At 35.4% G+C, this 17,734-nt stretch overlaps 1 protein-coding gene across 6 annotated transcripts in view; it reads right to left on the bottom strand.

The window, feature by feature from the left end:
- woc (without children) overlaps nt 1–17,734 on the bottom strand; it is a 163,898-nt gene that overhangs the window by 39,325 nt on the left and 106,839 nt on the right. For 4 of the 6 annotated variants that reach the window (XM_069839897.1, XM_069839898.1, XM_069839900.1 and 1 more), the window contains 4 exons: nt 11,920–12,041; nt 11,054–11,226; nt 1,003–1,065; nt 749–876 (listed from right to left, as the gene is read on the bottom strand). In XM_069839897.1, the coding sequence (XP_069695998.1) occupies nt 749–876; nt 1,003–1,065; nt 11,054–11,226; nt 11,920–12,041 (486 nt within the window). The remainder of the gene's footprint in view (nt 1–748; nt 877–1,002; nt 1,066–11,053; nt 11,227–11,919; nt 12,042–17,734) is intronic. The other 2 variants (XM_069839901.1, XM_069839902.1) reach the window with 2 other exon arrangements.

The raw sequence follows: 17,734 nt of genomic DNA, 5'->3' as shown, positions 1-17,734 counted from the left end.
CCTTGAAATAACACGAACAAAAAAGTATAATACCATTTTGCTCGTTTTTGAAGAAGCTCGCGAAGTATTGCACCGAAGCTGAGTACATGAGCTGTTCAGAGCAGAAGTGGTGTAAGTCAAAAATGGGTAATGAAGGTTGAAGTAAACATTCTGTAAAATACAGCGCAAAGTAGCAATTAATATTAAATTTATTTAAACTATTAATAGTCCGTGGATAGCACGAAGGACATATCAATTGCTACTTTGCGCTGTATTTTACAGAATTTTTACTTTAAACCTCATTTCCCAATTCTGACTTACACCACTTTTGCTCTGAACAGCTCATTTGTTTGCTGCTGTCCTCCCCTCACCTTCTGCAAGATACACGGTGAAAGGTAGTTGAACTTAACCCACCCCCTTCAAGTCGCTGACCGCTTGGGGTGTGGGATGCTACTTATGTGGCGTTGAAACATCTTGCAATTGCCATCAGCGCTTTCAAAACACTTGTAATTATCTCACTATCTGTAAGTCCTATAATTTTTTTTATTTGACAAAACTTACTCTAATGAATTCTGGCTCCTGTCAATTAATGTATTACCTTACCTTCCACCCAGTATAGAAAGAAAGCTGCCTATCTAGGCAATATCTGTTCTCTCCCTTTAGTGAAGTTTATGTAAAAATGTAAAAGTTTTATACAAATAAACTTCATTGAGAAAAAAAAAGTAAAGGATTACATTACACTAATTTTTGCATGCCCCTTTCCACCTACCTTGAGTGCAGCTGATCGTGTTGTAATGCCAGAATTCTGATTTGGCACCTGCTGACCATTTGGTGTGGCCAATGATGTCACGTTTGAGATGACTGGCATGGACGTTGAACTTGTTGTCTTGTTGGCTGCTGTAAAACCAACATAACATTATATTGCGGAAATTCTGAAACATAATATTAACAAGTTGTCTAATTCTGAAGGGAGATAATCATACGTTCCATGCTTTCTTTTCTAATGTACCAATTGCAACTTACACAACTGATTCTCATTCTGTGTAAGTGGAAGAGATCGTCTGGGATACACTCGTTTGGGTCCACCTAAAAAAAGATAATGCAAAACAAAGGATAATTTCATACCTGCCAACCATTCAGAAATCAAATGTTTCTATTCACAATTCCAGGCAGGTTGTTCTCAGTGGTCGAATGGTTATCATGCTTACCATTAGTCTGAGATTTTTAGATTCAAACATGGTCTTGGGCAATGGATTGAAGGGTGATCAATTTATAATCTTTGTTTTTCCTGGATGGAAACAAAAGATTGGACTCTCTTATTGTAGATTTATGGCACACACCTTGTCCCTGAGTGAAAGGGTTTTAGGTGAAGTTTACTGGCCGTTTCTTGCTCATGTTAAAATTCAACCCTGCCGACAATCGTTCTACCTTAGAGAATAATGTATTGCACCTTAAAGGTGTTTCAAACTTACAAGTGGAATTATTCTCATTGCCTGGCTACAAGCTGAGAAGATCTGAGTTAAAAATCTGGAGGTATTAGAAACCAACAAAAAATTTCAGGTATTGCACTGACCTTAACAACACAAGTACTTTGCAGTAATTAAATCTGATGAAACTGCGAGGTAATATGAATTGCCAAAGCTATCATAAAATAACTCATTTAAATAAAAGTAATTTTAGGACTTTTCAATATGTCCTATTTGAACCTTATTACAGTGAGAATTTATCACCACCACCATCACTGTAAAATTATGTATATGAACTTAGTAACTTCCCAATATCAAACTACTTTTGAGGAAGCTCTCGATATAAAGAGTTCATCATAATCATAATCATAATCATCATCATCATCATCATCATCATCATCACCACCACCACCACCATCACCACCACCACTATCACCACGAAAACCACCGGCATAGCTCAGTCGATTGAAGCATTTGCCTGTTGATTAGGAGTTGCACTCGGATGTGGGTTCGATTTCCATTTGGGCTGATTATCTGGTTGAGTTTTTTCCGAGGTTTTCTCCAACCATAAGATGAAAGTCAGGTAATCTATGGCGAATCCTCGATTCCATCTCGCTATCACCAATCCCGACACTAAATAACCTCGTAGTTGATACACTGTCGTTAAATAACGAAGTAAAATAATCATCATGAATATAAAACCTGTTCCTCCAAAGTTGAAGAAGTGGATAGTAATACTACAGTGAGTCATAAGTAAGGTTGTGATTGACACTACGTGGGCAAAATCACATTTGTGGAGGCTAGGCATTATCTTGCCTAATCACATTCATAACCCTGGGGTGAAGTAAGGGGGTCATGAATTGTTATTGGGCAAGATTACGCCAAACTTCCATACTTGTGAGTTCACCCACGCAATGTCAATCACAACCTTATTTCTCTCCCACTGTATATGTAGGTCAACTAGATCTCTTCTATATATCTGGGAATCTATTTGGGAATCTATTATTACTAATATGACTTCTGGTATATTTACTGCTTTAAATTTTCTCTGATAAAATTTCTCTTGTGGTCCAATCTTGCGAGTAGTGAAGGCCCCCAGAAATATAAAATTTTCCATCAGTTTTTCATCACTCCCAGCACGTCATTCTAACGAACCAACAAGAAACAGTGCATGGAGCCTCCAATCCAGGACAACGAATTTCACAGAACACCACATTCTGAAATTGACAATGTCAGGTCATCCCGAACCTGCTGACAGACTTAAACAGATACACTCTTGCTTGGGCACGAAGTTAGAAGTGATATGATGCATATTCAAAATGGAGTGAGCATTGTCTGAAAAGTTCCAAATGAAATATTGACTATGTTAGCAATTTTCCTGATGCTGATGTGACGATCTTTATGCACAAGTTGTCGAATTTTGTCCACATTTTTGGTAACTGTGCACGTGGAGGGTCGTCCTGAACTCTTGTCATTCTCCAGTATGTTCTATCAATCTTGAAGTGCAAATGCCACTCAAAACATCTAACCTAGCTCTTTGATTCATTGCCATACTATAGCATTTCAAAGGACTCCGTTGCTGATTTCTTCATTTTCAAGTAAAATTTGATGCTGATTCTCTGCTTGTTTGTAATCAAATGTGAATTCGCAACGCTTGTGTGCACGTGTTCACAAAACCCATGCAACACCAGTCTCAATGTAATCTATGGAACGTGGCATAGTGAATAAGAAAGGTAAATGACTTCCCCTACTGCATGTGAATGTCCATACCGTAATTCATTCATTTACAGCAGATACAGTAATCCGTTGCTGATTTCTTCAGTTTCAAGTAAAATTTGATGCTGGTTCTCTGCTTGTTTGTAATCAAATGTGAATTCGCAATGCTTGTGTGCATGTGTTCACAAAACCCATGCAACACTAGTCTCAATGTACAGACGTGGACACATTATTAACAAAATTGACGATTTTTATGATAATTCCATTTACAAAATTTGACTTTTCAATTTAGACTACAGTTGAAAATGTTGCATATTTCTATAATTACAGTAGATATAAATATGCAAAAATGTAGGCTATTCTAAATTGAAGAGTCAAATTTTGTAAAAGATATATAATAAAATCTTCAATTTTGCTAATAATTTGTAAATATGCAAAAATGTCAACTGCAGTTTAAAGTGAAGAGTCAAATGTTGTAAAAATATATATAATATAAATATTCAGTTTTGCTAACAATTTGGACATATCCAAAATGTCACCTGTAGTCCAAATTGAAGAGTCGAATTTTGTAAAAATATACAAAAAAATCTTCACTTTTGCTAATAATTTGTAGATATGCAAAAATATCAATTGTAGTCTAAATTGAAGAGTCAAATTTTGTAAAAAATATACAATACAAATCTTCAATTTTTCTAATAATTTGGAAATACGCAAAGATGTCAACTGTAGTCTAAATTGAAGAATCATATTTTGTAAAAATATATAATAAAAATCTCCAATTTTGCTAATAATTTGTCCACGTCTGTAGATATCTATGGAACTTTGCATAGTGAATAAGAAAGGTCAATGACTTCCCCTACTGCATGTGAATGTCATACCGTAATTCATTCATTTACAGCAGATACAGTCTTGTAATATATTGATCACACCTCGTAAATATGAACATATACTTCCATCTGCAATTTGAGATACTGCCTGCACATAAGATTACTCAAAGATCAGGTGTACACGATAAAGTATTTTCATAACACAGATGTCAGACAAAGTACCATTATGTCTTAGGAATGCAGTCTAAAAATCAAACCTTTGCAAAGGAGGAAGGGACGAACTAATTTAGAGTGCTATAACACAATAGTTTTCCTGGTTTATTAAATCCATAAAAATTAACAAACAAATTCGTACTCATTCCAGATACTGAATATTAATGTTGTTGTTGTTGTTGTTGTTGTCTAGTGCCTTGCATTTGGCAATGAAGCCATTAGCAGTCGTGCTTTCCAATACTTTTGAACTGTAGTTTATTCTGATCTTAATGCGTCACAGGTCTTCAAGTAGTCTTCATTCAGTTACATGAAGGCCACAACATAAATGAGTATGAGTCCTAAAGATACTGAATATTAATTAGGAACAGACAATTTTCGTTACATATCTCGCTGTAATGAAGTTTAGATCCTACACCTTACTACAGTGCAGGCAGTTTTGAAGTCCCGAAAATTGCTCCAACCCATGCAATTGTTGGCATTCCTCTCCATGGAACTGTATCACTCTTCCTCCAATCAGTCATCAGTGAGATTTCATCTGAGTATGATTGTTGTGTTGTGTAGTCGTGAATGAGATTTCATTGGATTAGGACAGTTGTGCTGTGCTATGGTGAGCTATTCACTCAATCATCATATGTTCATCTTAAAGACGAACATCAAGTGCAGATAGTTGTGTGCAGAACAATAAAAGGATTTAGACATATTTCCTGGCATCCCAGTTCCAACACGAAAAGCAATATGAGCCACATCATTCAGACAGAGCTGGCACTTGGGGATAAGTCATCAGCCTGGGAGGTTGTTTGGCATACTTTGCCGAAAGTAGCAGGGTTGCTAGTTGAACTCCGACATATTTGAGTTGTGACCACGGAGTTGGTCTTTTAGCTCGGGATCTCATTGGAGGTAATGTATTGGGAATGAGTAGTTGACAGATTATAACTATATGATAGATATTCCTTACACTTAACATTTGTATGTCACAAACTAGATTAATTTATGTATAGAATTCTTTATTGTATCATACGAGAAGACATATTTAATTGGTTAATTCAGGGCCTGATTTAGCCAGGAGCCTATGGTGCCTCTGCTCAGGGCCTCATGATTCTGGAGGCCTCAAAATCCATGAACAAGCTTTTCTTTAAATAAATTATGCAAATGAAATAGACAACAACTCTGTCAACTGAAATCAAAATTGAGGAAATAAGTAATTCCGTAATTAATGCTGTTAAAAAACTCATACAAATCACTTCACTATTTTAAGTTTAGAGTATTAATTTGATTGTAGAGATTAATGTGTTCAACTCGTAAAAGTTGGCTACCTTGTAGAGATTATTCAAATTATAACAGTAGACCTATTTAAGCAATTGATAATAAATTCAGCAGTCAAAGTCAACAACACTGTCAGTTCTCATTGTATTAAATGTTAAACGAAGTGCTAGTGCTTGTGTTTCTGGCAGGTTACCTAATGTTTGTTAATATAGGACTATTAACGGTGTGTAGTGGTAGTGTTAAAGAGTTTTTATAGCAATATCCAAAATTAAAAATGGAATTCCCAAGCAAATTTGAGTTAGCTGCCATAAAAGAAAACGAAAAGATATTAAAATTCAACAACAGGAAAAACAATGCTGATCACCTAGCAAATATGTTTCTTCAAATGTTGCTAGCAGTAACTTACCTTTATACACAGACTTCCAGTTTCAAAAAGTTAAGAATATTTTAACATAGACTAATGAAGATGTTGACATACAGAGACAACAATCCGTCACAGCTACTAAATTGTGGAGAGTCAAGGTATTTTTTGTGTATAAGCCTAAACCAAAATGTAGAAAAAATGAACATTCCTTTGAAACTCATAAATTACGGCATAGGTACTACAACCAATACAATCAGCTCTGGCTGTCTTGTGGCCACATTTAATCACTGATACCTTATCGGATCACTTTTATTTTTAATCCTCCTCAAAAATAGAGAATTAAATACGTGGTGAAAGGAGAAGGTGACAGAATTTAAAATAAAATGAGACAGGCCTAGTCATATATGAAAAGAAGGTGCCTCATGAAGAAAATTATGCTCAGGGCCTCTGAAATTGTAAATCAGCCCCTGGTTAATGCTAGAGTCAGTTAATGATCACTTACTTTATTCTGGAAGATTAACTTCAAGTTATACAAATCAGTCCTTGGATGGCAGGTAGCATTGTTTAAAAACAGTATGACCTTACGACCTTAACGTTTCATTGTTCCATTAAAATTATGAAGCCACGCTTCCATGATAGAACTGGTCATCTAGGCTTTTTTTATTAAATCGCAGTTTTACTTTATTCGCACTGTTATTTAACACGGTATTGGCATATTAACACAAAACTCAGAATAAATAAACCGAAATATGAAACTAAAATGACATTACACTACAATTATTCAAAGTTTTATTCTACTTGCACTGTCCTTTATCACTGTATTGGCTTGTTAGCACAAAACTGAGAATAAATTAAAGAAAATGCAAGAGGGTTGGAAGAAGTAACGGTACAGGTCTGTAAGCTGCCCAGGTCCTTGACAATAAGCAAAGAATAGTGAAATGGTTAGAGAAGCTTCACCCCCAATGCCTGACAAAGAATAGCGACAGTCTTCCAGATCATTGCATGTACAGTCACACAAAAAAATTACGTCATGCTTCGTACAGTTTACTTACTTACTTACAAATGGCTTTTAAGGAACCCAAAGGTTCATTGCCGCCCTCACATAAGCCCGCCAGCGGTCCCTATCCTGTGCAAGATTAATCCAGTCTCTATCATCATACCCCACCTCCCTCAAATCCATTTTAATATTATCCTCCCATCTACGTCTCGGCCTCCCTAAAGGTCTTTTTCCCTCCAGTCTCCCAACTAACACTCTATATGCATTTCTGGATTCGCCCATACGTGATACATGCCCTGCCCATCTTAAACGTCTGGATTTAATGTTCCTAATTATGTCAGGTGAAGAATACAATGCGTGCAGTTCTGTGTTGTGTAACTTTCTCCATTCTCCTGTAACTTCATCCCGCTTAGCCCCAAATATTTTCCTAAGCACCTTATTCTCAAACACCCTGAACCTATGTTCCTCTCTCAGAGTGAGAGTCCAAGTTTCACAACCATACAGGAGAACCGGTAATATAACTGTTTTATAAATTCTAACTTTCAGATTTTTGGACAGCAGACTGGATGATAAGAGCTTCTCAACCGAATAATAACACGCATTTCCCATATTTATTCTGCGTTTAATTTCCTCCCGAGTGTCATTTATATTTGTTACTGTTGCTCCAAGATACTTGAATTTTTCCACCTCTTCGAAGGATAAATCTCCAATTTTTATATTTCCATTTCGTACAATATTCTGGTCACGAGACATAATCATATACTTTGTCTTTTCGGGATTTACTTCAAACCGATCACTCTACTTGCTTCAAGTAAAATTTCCGTGTTTTCCCTAATCGTTTGTGTATTTTCTCCTAACATATTCACGTCATCCGCATAGACAAGAAGCTGATGTAACCCGTTCAATTCCAAACCCTGCCTGTTATCCTGAGCTTTCCTAATGGCATATTCTAGCGCGAAGTTAAAAAGTAAAGGTGATAGTGCATCTCCCTGCTTTAGCCTGCAGTGAATTGGAAAAGCATCAGATAGAAACTGACCTATACGGACTCTGCTGTATGTTTCACTGAGACACATTTTAATTAATCGAACTAGTTTCTTGGGAATACCAAATTCAATAAGAATATCATATAATACTTTCCTCTTAACCGAGTCATATGCCTTTTTGAAATCTATGACTAACTGATGTACTGTACCCTTATACTCCCATTTTTTCTCCATTATCTGTCGAATACAAAAAATCTGATCAATAGTCGATCTATTACGCCGAAAACCGCACTGATGATCCCCAATAATTTCATCTACATATGGAGTTAATCTTCTCAAAAGAATATTGGACAAAATTTTGTACGACGTCAACAAAAGTGATATTCCTCGAGCTTCGTACAGTATTATCGCAAAATTAAAAATGGTTTGAAAGAATTTAGCAACAGTCACGCTTAAAATTATCCGTTTTAGTCAGGTTTTTTTACCTACATGATGCCAAAAAATAATTCCGTTTTCGCATTAGACAGTTTTCTGTTTTAAAGTATTATTTTACATGGGAAATCATTCTGTTCCCAAATTTATTTTTCGTTTGTGCAAATTTCCTTTTTATAGAGGGTACATTTTAGCAAGGTTTTACTGTATTATGTATGTCAATTCTTTTTTTCAATAATTGCACACAGTTTCAATGTTGAAAGGGTATTTTCACTAATCAACACCCAATGGTCAGACGAAAGGAACATACTATCAGTAGAAGTAGAAAAGGGTATTGTAACAGTACAATATAATTTGAAGTATTTTACATGTAAAGAATTTCACACCTATTTACTGAAATCCCCAAAGCTACTTAAGGATATTTCCTCTTCACAGAAGTATAAACAATGAAATTGTAAGATTAATAACAATGGATAGCTTTGGTACTGTGTTTGCCTATTGTTTTTATTGTTCTCAGTGAATGAAAAGGAATTTAATGTGTTTTCAGGCTTTTTCCCAAAATGTCCTGCTTTTTTCCTTCAAATGTACTGCTTTTGAACATTTTGATCTGGTCACCGTAAGTATGGCAGAAGGGAGGGGTCGCAAATAGAAGCCTCACCCAAAAGTAGGTCGTGCCCTCAAAAAGTTTGGTAACCACTGCTCTCATAAAAATCTCACTCATGATTGCACAACAAAAACTACCTCCCTTCAATGAAATCTCACTTATGACTGACAGTAGGCATGAAGAGTGCTGCAAGTGAAAGCCAGAGATAGCAAGGGGCTCAGGCTGCTGACTGGCCAAACAAAGTTTCGGGACTTCCAGGCTGTAGATCTAATAGTTCAATATGTAATTTATTTCAAACTCATTTTTCTGAGAAATCAAAAAGAATGTAAAGGAAGTGATTTCATTTCCTAAAAGTATTTCTTCAGGAGATATTATTTTTTGTGTTGACTCCAAGCAATGTTTCTTCATGCATACCATAAATTAAGATTGTAGTCTTTCTTCGTATTAATTTTATGACAATCATGTAGTAGTACTCAATACTGTACTTATCGAAGTGGAAAGATATTCATTCGCATAATTCAGTATGTATATGTGAAATAAGTAAGCCACACATCGATGTGAACATATGGAAAAGTAATATTTTATGACAAGAGTAACTTGATCGAAGATTTTACTTACACACATCTGATCTATTACAAAAGAGCAACTTTGTTTTTAAGATAAAAAACTATGTAGTTTTTTATGTTTTCGTAAATTTGATAACCCTTCTTTTTTATGTTTCTGTGGATACAGATAACATTCAACAACAAAACTGGAGAAGAAGTTTCACAAAGGAAAATCTCATCTTCTTTTGTCATACAGCTCTTATAGTTTAGCTGAAGTCTCCTTTAAAACAATAGCCCTATCACTTCTGTCCTCTGCCCTCTTCCTCCATCTCCTTATTCCCACTTTCCTCAAATCTTCCTCAATGCAGTCTAACCATCTCAATTTGGGACGATCCCTATATCTCCTTCCCTCCAGCGTTCCAGTGAAGATCATCTTCGCCATTCTTTCGTCCTCCATTCTAATTAAGTGACCCACCAGTTCAAGTCTTCTAATTTTTACGAAGTTACTATATTAGGTTCCTTATATACTTGTTCCAATTCCAAGTTACTATGGATTCTCCAATTATTTTGTTTTTTTAACGGGACCGTAAATCTTTCTCAGAATTTTCCTTTCCCATCTTCTAAGTTGTTGTTGCTGTTCAGTCATGGTCCATGATTCACACCCATAAACCACTATGTGTTTAATTACTGTTTTGTATATGAGTAATTTTGTCTGCTTAGAAATATACCTTGTTCTCATGACTTTGCCTAAAGCATAATAACATCTAATCCCTGCTGAAATTCTAGCTTTTATATCTTTACTGCAATCATTGTCCCATGTAACCACTGAACCCAAGTATTTAAACTCATTACATTCCTTAAATTGCTCTAAGCCAATAGAAACTATCTTATTTTCTTCCGTTCTTATCCTATTTTTTATGTGTTCATAAATACTGTATCATCAATATTAATTCGAGCCCAATCTCTTTTGTTATCTCATATATTCATTTATTGCTGATGCTGATCTTGTTATTATGACAACATCGTCTGCATAGGCTACATATTGCCTAGTTCTATTTATTATACTGCCACCTAAGGAAAATCTCATAATGACTTTAAACGCAGACAGAAATAGTAGAGTGACACAAATTCATTAGCATGCCTCATTTATTATTACTTATTAATTATAATTACGTATGTTAGATTTGTTTCTGCATATTTCAGTATTAAATTTCTTCCTTGTGCAGAAATCCGTGTTCTATTCATTAGAGATAATAATAATAATAATAATAATAATAATAATAATAATAATAATAATAGCATTCATTAGTCAACACAAAATCGCAATCTGAACAGCAATATACAATTTTTTTTTAAATTAAAACAAAAAAGTTTAATCGAAATTTGAAAACTATCGAAATTTTGAGTGGTCAGTGCATAAAATAATTAAATACGTAAATAAATAAATAAAAATCTGTAAAGAGTTGGTTTCTGGTAAGGAAACTTAAAACTATCATGCTTTAAGGAAGAAGGGCAGTGTGAATATGTTTTCAACTGATACACTGAAACATGTATCTGCACGTTGTTTCAGTCAAGTGACTTTATTTTAAAAGGCTGGCAAGTATGTGAGTTTATCCTCACAGTCCCTGCTTCAGTCCTGTTGTATGAAAGGGTATCAGTCTTACCTGTAGGTATGGGTGCAGGTTCATTGCCTGAGAATGTAATTGGGGTGGACTTCGCATATTGCCCTTGGAACGACATCACACATTGGTATGAGCAAAAGTTGCGGATGGTAGCATCAGACATCGTCAAGTGGTACTGTGCCTGTGCCACTGAATTGCACAAGTCGCATTTGATTCTGAAAAGTTGTAGTAAAGAGGTCTAATGCTTTCCATCTCAGAAGTACAATCTTTATGATATATTAATACTCGTGTGTGACTGATCTGGAACTGTGATTGAAAGAAGTTGGCAAGGGGGGTGTAACAAAACAAAAATATACAATAAAAAATTTAGTCAAGAAGTCTCCAAATTCCTCATTAGGCTCCAGGTATGAAGGCAGTCTTAGGATAGTAATGCTTAGAAATCTGTGCTCAAAATTTAATGCACGGAAAACAACCACATACATGAGTAAAGAGAACCAGAAAACCATTCATTTCCTTCCTCAAGTTTCCTGCTTCACACAAATGCATGTTTCTGCAGACTAAGATTGTGGTAGTCTCTAACACTCCAAACAGAGAAATATGCTAAAGATTTTGTATGATGTCCTAGAACTTAAAACATTGCGCAGAACTGAGTTAACAATGTTGAATACACTGAAGCATGCAATAAACCCATATGCTGACATAGAGAGACCATCAAGTCTACTCCAATGTAAACTAATGTGTAACATCATCTACTTAGTCATAGGATTCTATTCTACAGACCACAAGCAGTCCATTAAAATTCTTTTAAAGTGGATTATTTTATGCAAGAAGTAATCAATTCCAGAGATATTTTAACAACTACACAAAGCTTCGCATATTAATTTAAGAAAGTCTGTTTTATGACTTACCGTTTCGAGGAAACTGCATTCACTGACACTTGATACAAGGTCAGGCAATTCAACGAACACATCATCAACACCTGACCATTTCCTGTCACTCTTTTTATCATGTCAAAGTTGTACTTTTTCACCTAAACATAAGAATTACACAAATTTTTGTATATATAATAATAAATTTCTAAATTATAGACAAAAGAAATACAGTAAAACTTCTTTTATATATTTCGCAGTTATACATTTTTTACATTTATTCGTTTTTCCCCTAAGGTCCTGGTAAAATTCTTTACTTTCCATGATTGTTTACACTTATGATAGTAATTTAAAGCCTGGGAATACGAAATGTCATTTATAAGTTCTAAATCAATTTTTCAGCTTTTTTGAAAGCAGACTGGATCACAAAGGCTTCTTAATCGAATAATAACAGGCATTTTCGATATTTATTCTGTGTTAAATTTCCTCTCGAGTGTCATTTATATTTGTTACTACTGCTCCAACGCATTTGAATTTTTCTACCTTTACAAAGGATAAATTTCCAATTTTTATATTTCCATTGCGTACTATGTTCTGGTCACGAGACATAATCATATACTTTGTAATTATTTCCAATACACATAAACAAAATTAAAAATGTTTGTAAAAATGTGTGTTCTTCTTTGTAGCATACTGAAGATTGGGCTTTCGTCTTCTTATTTAACTAATAATATATCTTATAAGACAAGATTGTCACCATATGTGTATTACAGTGCAAGTTAAATATTTAAATCGGATTGAGAATTACTTTACATATGAATACAGAGTTAAGTGAACGAACTTTACAGTATAATCAATCAAGTACAGAGGACTCATCACAATCTGATATTTCACAATCGCAAGTTAGTAGTCAACATCCTTGTCCTCATTGTGGTGGATTCTATAAAGGTCCCCTTGGTGTTGCTATACACATTAGTCGAGCACACCCTATCCAACACAGACAGTCTATCTTGTCTAGACAATCCAAAACTCTACAGTCTAAACCTAGTGAGCCTCAGCCTGGTAGCTCAGTTAATACTGACCCACCTGATACGCACAACATTACGTCAGAAGATAGTAATTGCTTGCCCCAAGATGATGGTCTTACTGCATATAAAAAAGAAATGTTAAAATGGAAACTGGAATTTGCAAAGACCAACACCGATGAAGATTTCTGTACTAAAGTTCAGGATTTCCTTAATTTTCTTTCTAGAGCCATCCATTATTTACTTCCTGGTCCTAGACATCCGGCAGTGCGTTTTTACAAAGCACGACGTCAACGCCGACAGTTCAACAATCAGAAATGCTACAAACAATCCAGCAATCCTGAACGAGCAACCAAGAGGGCTAGAGAAAAGAGACGTGAAAAGTATGAATACCAGAAAACTCAGTTTCTTTATTACAATCAGAGGAGAAAGGCAGTTAGGTCAGCACTTAACAATCAATGCACATCCTGTAAAGTGGATATTAACAAGATCCATCATCATTTTTCTTCATGACTATCAACTGAAAATCTTTGTGAACGTCCAGAATATTCTCCCGTTATAACTGAATCACAGCAAGTTGTTCTAGATAGCACGGAAAATCTTGTTATCACGAAATAAGAAGTAGCATTCGCTGTCAGCAAGATAGCTGTAGACACAGCCCCAGGTCCTGACCATGTACTTGTGCGGGCTTTGAAAGACGAAACATGCTATGAGGTAATAGCTATGATAGCGACCACTATGCTGACAAAATCTTTAGTACCAGTTTGCCTCAAACAAGCCAGGACAGTATTAATTTATAAAGGTGGGGATGAAATGAATCTTGAAAACTGGAGACCCATAACGATTTGTTCTGTGGTCAGACGGGTAACAGAGCGAATTCTTGATTTCCGCCTGAGAGCTTTAATTAACTTCTGCGAAAATCAAAGAGGGTTTATTAATTCCCCCGGTACCCTGATAAATACATCAATTCTCGAGTCAGTTTTAGTTGCTGCAAAATCTCAGAAGAAAGATGTAACATTAGTATTTCTCGACATAAGTAAAGCTTTTGACAATGTGGGTTCAAACACCTCCAGAACACTTTGCTAGGACTTGGATTGCCTTCCAAATTATCAAACCTAATACTAGAGCTGCAGAGAGATATACCTGGTAAGGTTTATCTTGTCTCAGTAGCAATAAAACCAAGTCCCTTTAAATGCGGGTGGAGATTATAGGAGGGTTGTAAATTTTCAGGATTCCTTTCAAAACCTTGTCATTGTACAGGCTACCGGAACTCAATTTCTTGACAGACAAGCTCAGTGACGGAACTACACAGTACGAAGAGAGATATTTTGTTATTTTATTTTGCGCTACAGAAGGTATCAATTGGTCCCTTCCGCCACTGGATGGATGGACGGCATCCTCATTGCCATAACAATACAGACGAAGTAAGACATATCTCCTTTCTCTCTCTTTTCACAATGAGACAAGATACATCACACAGACTCTAATAAAACTCAAATAGAAACGAGAACGTACAAAACCAAACAAATCACTATCAAGAGAGGAGTTATGCAGGGTTCACCGCTCTCTCCCTCCCTTTATAACATATCAACTGACCATATTCTTGAAGAACTTTCTACTCATGAATTGCAAGAAGAGCATGGATTTTCAGTTTCTCCAGGACTACCAAAGATAACATCATTAGGTTTTGCAGATGACACCGTGATTGTTGCTAGAAATGAAGACTCAGCACGAGTACTGGTTGAACTTGCCATAACTAGATTTAACGAAATTGGTCTCAACATAAACATAGATAAATGCAAATGCATTTCTGTAACCAAAGGATTTCTTAATTACAAATCACTTGACTTAATTTTAGGCCAAATAATTCCGTCAATTGTCCCAGAAGAAAATATAAAATATCTCGGTGTAAGCTACCACACTTCTACTGTATTTGATGTGTCAAGTGTATGGAAAAGTTAAAGAACAAACTAGATATCCTTGCATCAACTCCTCTATTACAACATCATCAGAAATATTCTGTGTTATGCAGCTACATCTGCCCTACTTTGATTTATCAGTTTCAGACAACACCACTGAATAAAATACCAGTCAAATTTCTTTCTGGTGCCGATGTTCTTATTAAAACCACATTGAAGGAAATACTCCAGCTTCCCACCGACACACCAGACAACATGCTTTATGCTGACAGAAAATACAAGGGATTGGGACTATTTAAATCTAGCTGGGAAGCTTTTTTGCAGCATATCAATGCATGTCAGAGCTTACAACGATCCCAAAGTATCCATGTAAACGCTTGTCGCAACTTGTCTAATGAAATTGGGGTTTGTTTAAATAAACTTGGACTTCAAAACACCTTTTCTGATTCACTTCAAGTGAAAAAATTGAGACAAGAGCTAAGGGAGCGAGCATTTCAATCTTGGTGCTCTTTAAATGAGAAAGGGAAAGGCGTCATCCTCTATAAGGAGTTCACTCCCACCAATAAATGGATCCGACAACCTGATCACCTCACTAGCAGTGAATGGAGACAAGCTCTTAAAATGACAGCTAATGTTTGTCCGCTGCATACTATACCAGGAAGGTCCCGAGACGGAAACCACTGTCGTCGTTGTGTCAGTGAGATTGAAACTCTTGGCCACGTTTTGGGTGCCTGTCCTTTCAGCGAGACACTGCGGAACTCTAGACATCACAGAATCAGGTCCAAGATTGCCGAAACCTTGAGGAAGAAAGGTCTCACTGTGCACGAAGAAGTCCATGGCATCTCTCATGAGGGATCCTGTCGACGAATTGACATGCTTGCCATTCCACCAGGCTCTACATCCGCCTACATTATCGACCCGACAGTCAGGTTCGAGGCACAGGAACAACAGCCCGCTGACGTCCACGCAGAAAAATGCAGAATTTATGAGCCCACAGTTCCATTCTATTTGGAGAAATATCACCTCACCTCCACTGAAGTAGTTGGGCTAATGGTTGGCGCCAGGGGCACAATTCCTCGCCTCTTTGCCAGTTTCTGCAAGAAGTTCCAGCTGAACGACTTCATTTGTGATGTTTCCCTTGCTGCTATCAGAGGATCACTTGCCATTTTAAAATACCATCTGTACTTTGTTTTTTTAAAAAGGGAGAAATTTGCTCGAATATCTAATCTGTTTGTTTACTATGTTTAGGCCTGTTATGCATGCTATTATCTTTCCTGTACTTACTTTTCCCTTTTGTTCGTTCCCTTCCTTTCTTTTTTATGGTCCTTTTTTTTTTTTTTTTGTTTTCACTCAATATGTTTATTATGCTTTGTCCAATGAGGCAGTCCCGTCATTGGGAAAGCTGTTTATATATATAAAATGATATCAGGTGTTTTTGTCCAAAGTTATGAACACTTTTAAAATTTTATTAATCAATTAAAGGCATTAAGTTAACTGATCAATATTTTTAATCAATTGACAGCTGTACTGTCATTTTATTTCAGTTATAAATCTTTCTAACTTATGTGTTTTTTTTCTTCAGAACCCCATAAAACATAGAAACGAAGTTTTACTGTATTAACTTTAACAAAACAACTCATACATTCCAGTATTTCAATACACACAAACAGGAGTTGTATTAATGCAGTTGATCATACTGCTTGAAGTGCACAGATTGCAGTGTGATAAATATTTAATATTTTAAGAATTTCTTGCTGGTTCTATCATCAGAAACACATAGGCAACTCAATGTTTCTTTCACTATGATTAAAAAATCCACAGATGGTGGAAGACATTAGAAGGAACAATAAGAGATTAGAAATGTGTTGCTGTTATGAATTCTTGGAACACCCAAAAACAGCTTAAGATGATATTTTAATATTATTTATATTAAATATTAATATCAATACCGATATTTCAAAAACATTTTCTGAATATGTTTGATGGTAATTAGGGGCAAGGAAAAACAAGTAAATTATTTGAATTCATGTTTAAAACAGAAATGCATTGCAAATTTTGGTTATCTTGGCATAGTTTAGTTGGTTAATTACTGCATATTATCTTGATGGAAGATATATCAAGACTTGGCATCATATCTTGTTTCATATCTATTTCTTCCTTTGCAGCACATTAAGGGTAACAATATATGAATGCATATAAGAAAGGCCAAGCAGAATTAGGGTTGCCATATGTCCGTGTTTTCCCAGACATGTCTTCTTTTTTTAGAATTTGAAGGACATGTTGGTTCAGAAAAGTGTGAATACAATTAATAAATATATACAATAGATTTTTCAGTCAAATACGCTTTTCAATTTGAGGTCAGATAATCTGTTACATCACAATATTTAATACGAAGTCACTAATATTTTCGACTTTAAAAAGTCATCTTCAGGTGCATGAGATGCAAACAATTTTTAAAAATAGGTGATAAGTTAATCTAACAATTAATATTATAATAAGTAATGCACATACTGGCATTTACAATTATGTTTCGTGCCTCTTGAGATAAACTGTACATGGTAAAGCTGAACACTGATGCTAGATTTTCGTATGTATGTAAGACATGGAGAAGGCACAGCATGATTTTAACCTTATTAAAGGCTAATTATTCTCATTAAATCATGTCATTAAAATAAAATAAAATGAATTTGTACAGTTTGATATTAACTATGTTAAAATATTAAATATAATATATGAATTTAAAAAGAGAAAGCTGTGATGTAAATGCTGATGGTAGAAGAACACGCAGTCTAATTCGTCGTAGTGAATGCCATAGTTGTCTGAAAATATTTTAGTTAATAGGTTATTATTAATTTTGAAAATGTTGTGAGAGCTGTTATCAGCATTTCTTAAAGGTTTATTATATTTGTA

Source organism: Periplaneta americana, chromosome 11 (assembly GCF_040183065.1).
Source record: "Periplaneta americana isolate PAMFEO1 chromosome 11, P.americana_PAMFEO1_priV1, whole genome shotgun sequence".
In the NCBI taxonomy this organism is placed as follows: domain Eukaryota; kingdom Metazoa; phylum Arthropoda; class Insecta; order Blattodea; family Blattidae; genus Periplaneta; species Periplaneta americana.
Note: the sequence above shows the minus strand (reverse complement) of the source record. Positions and strands in the feature narration are given on the sequence as shown.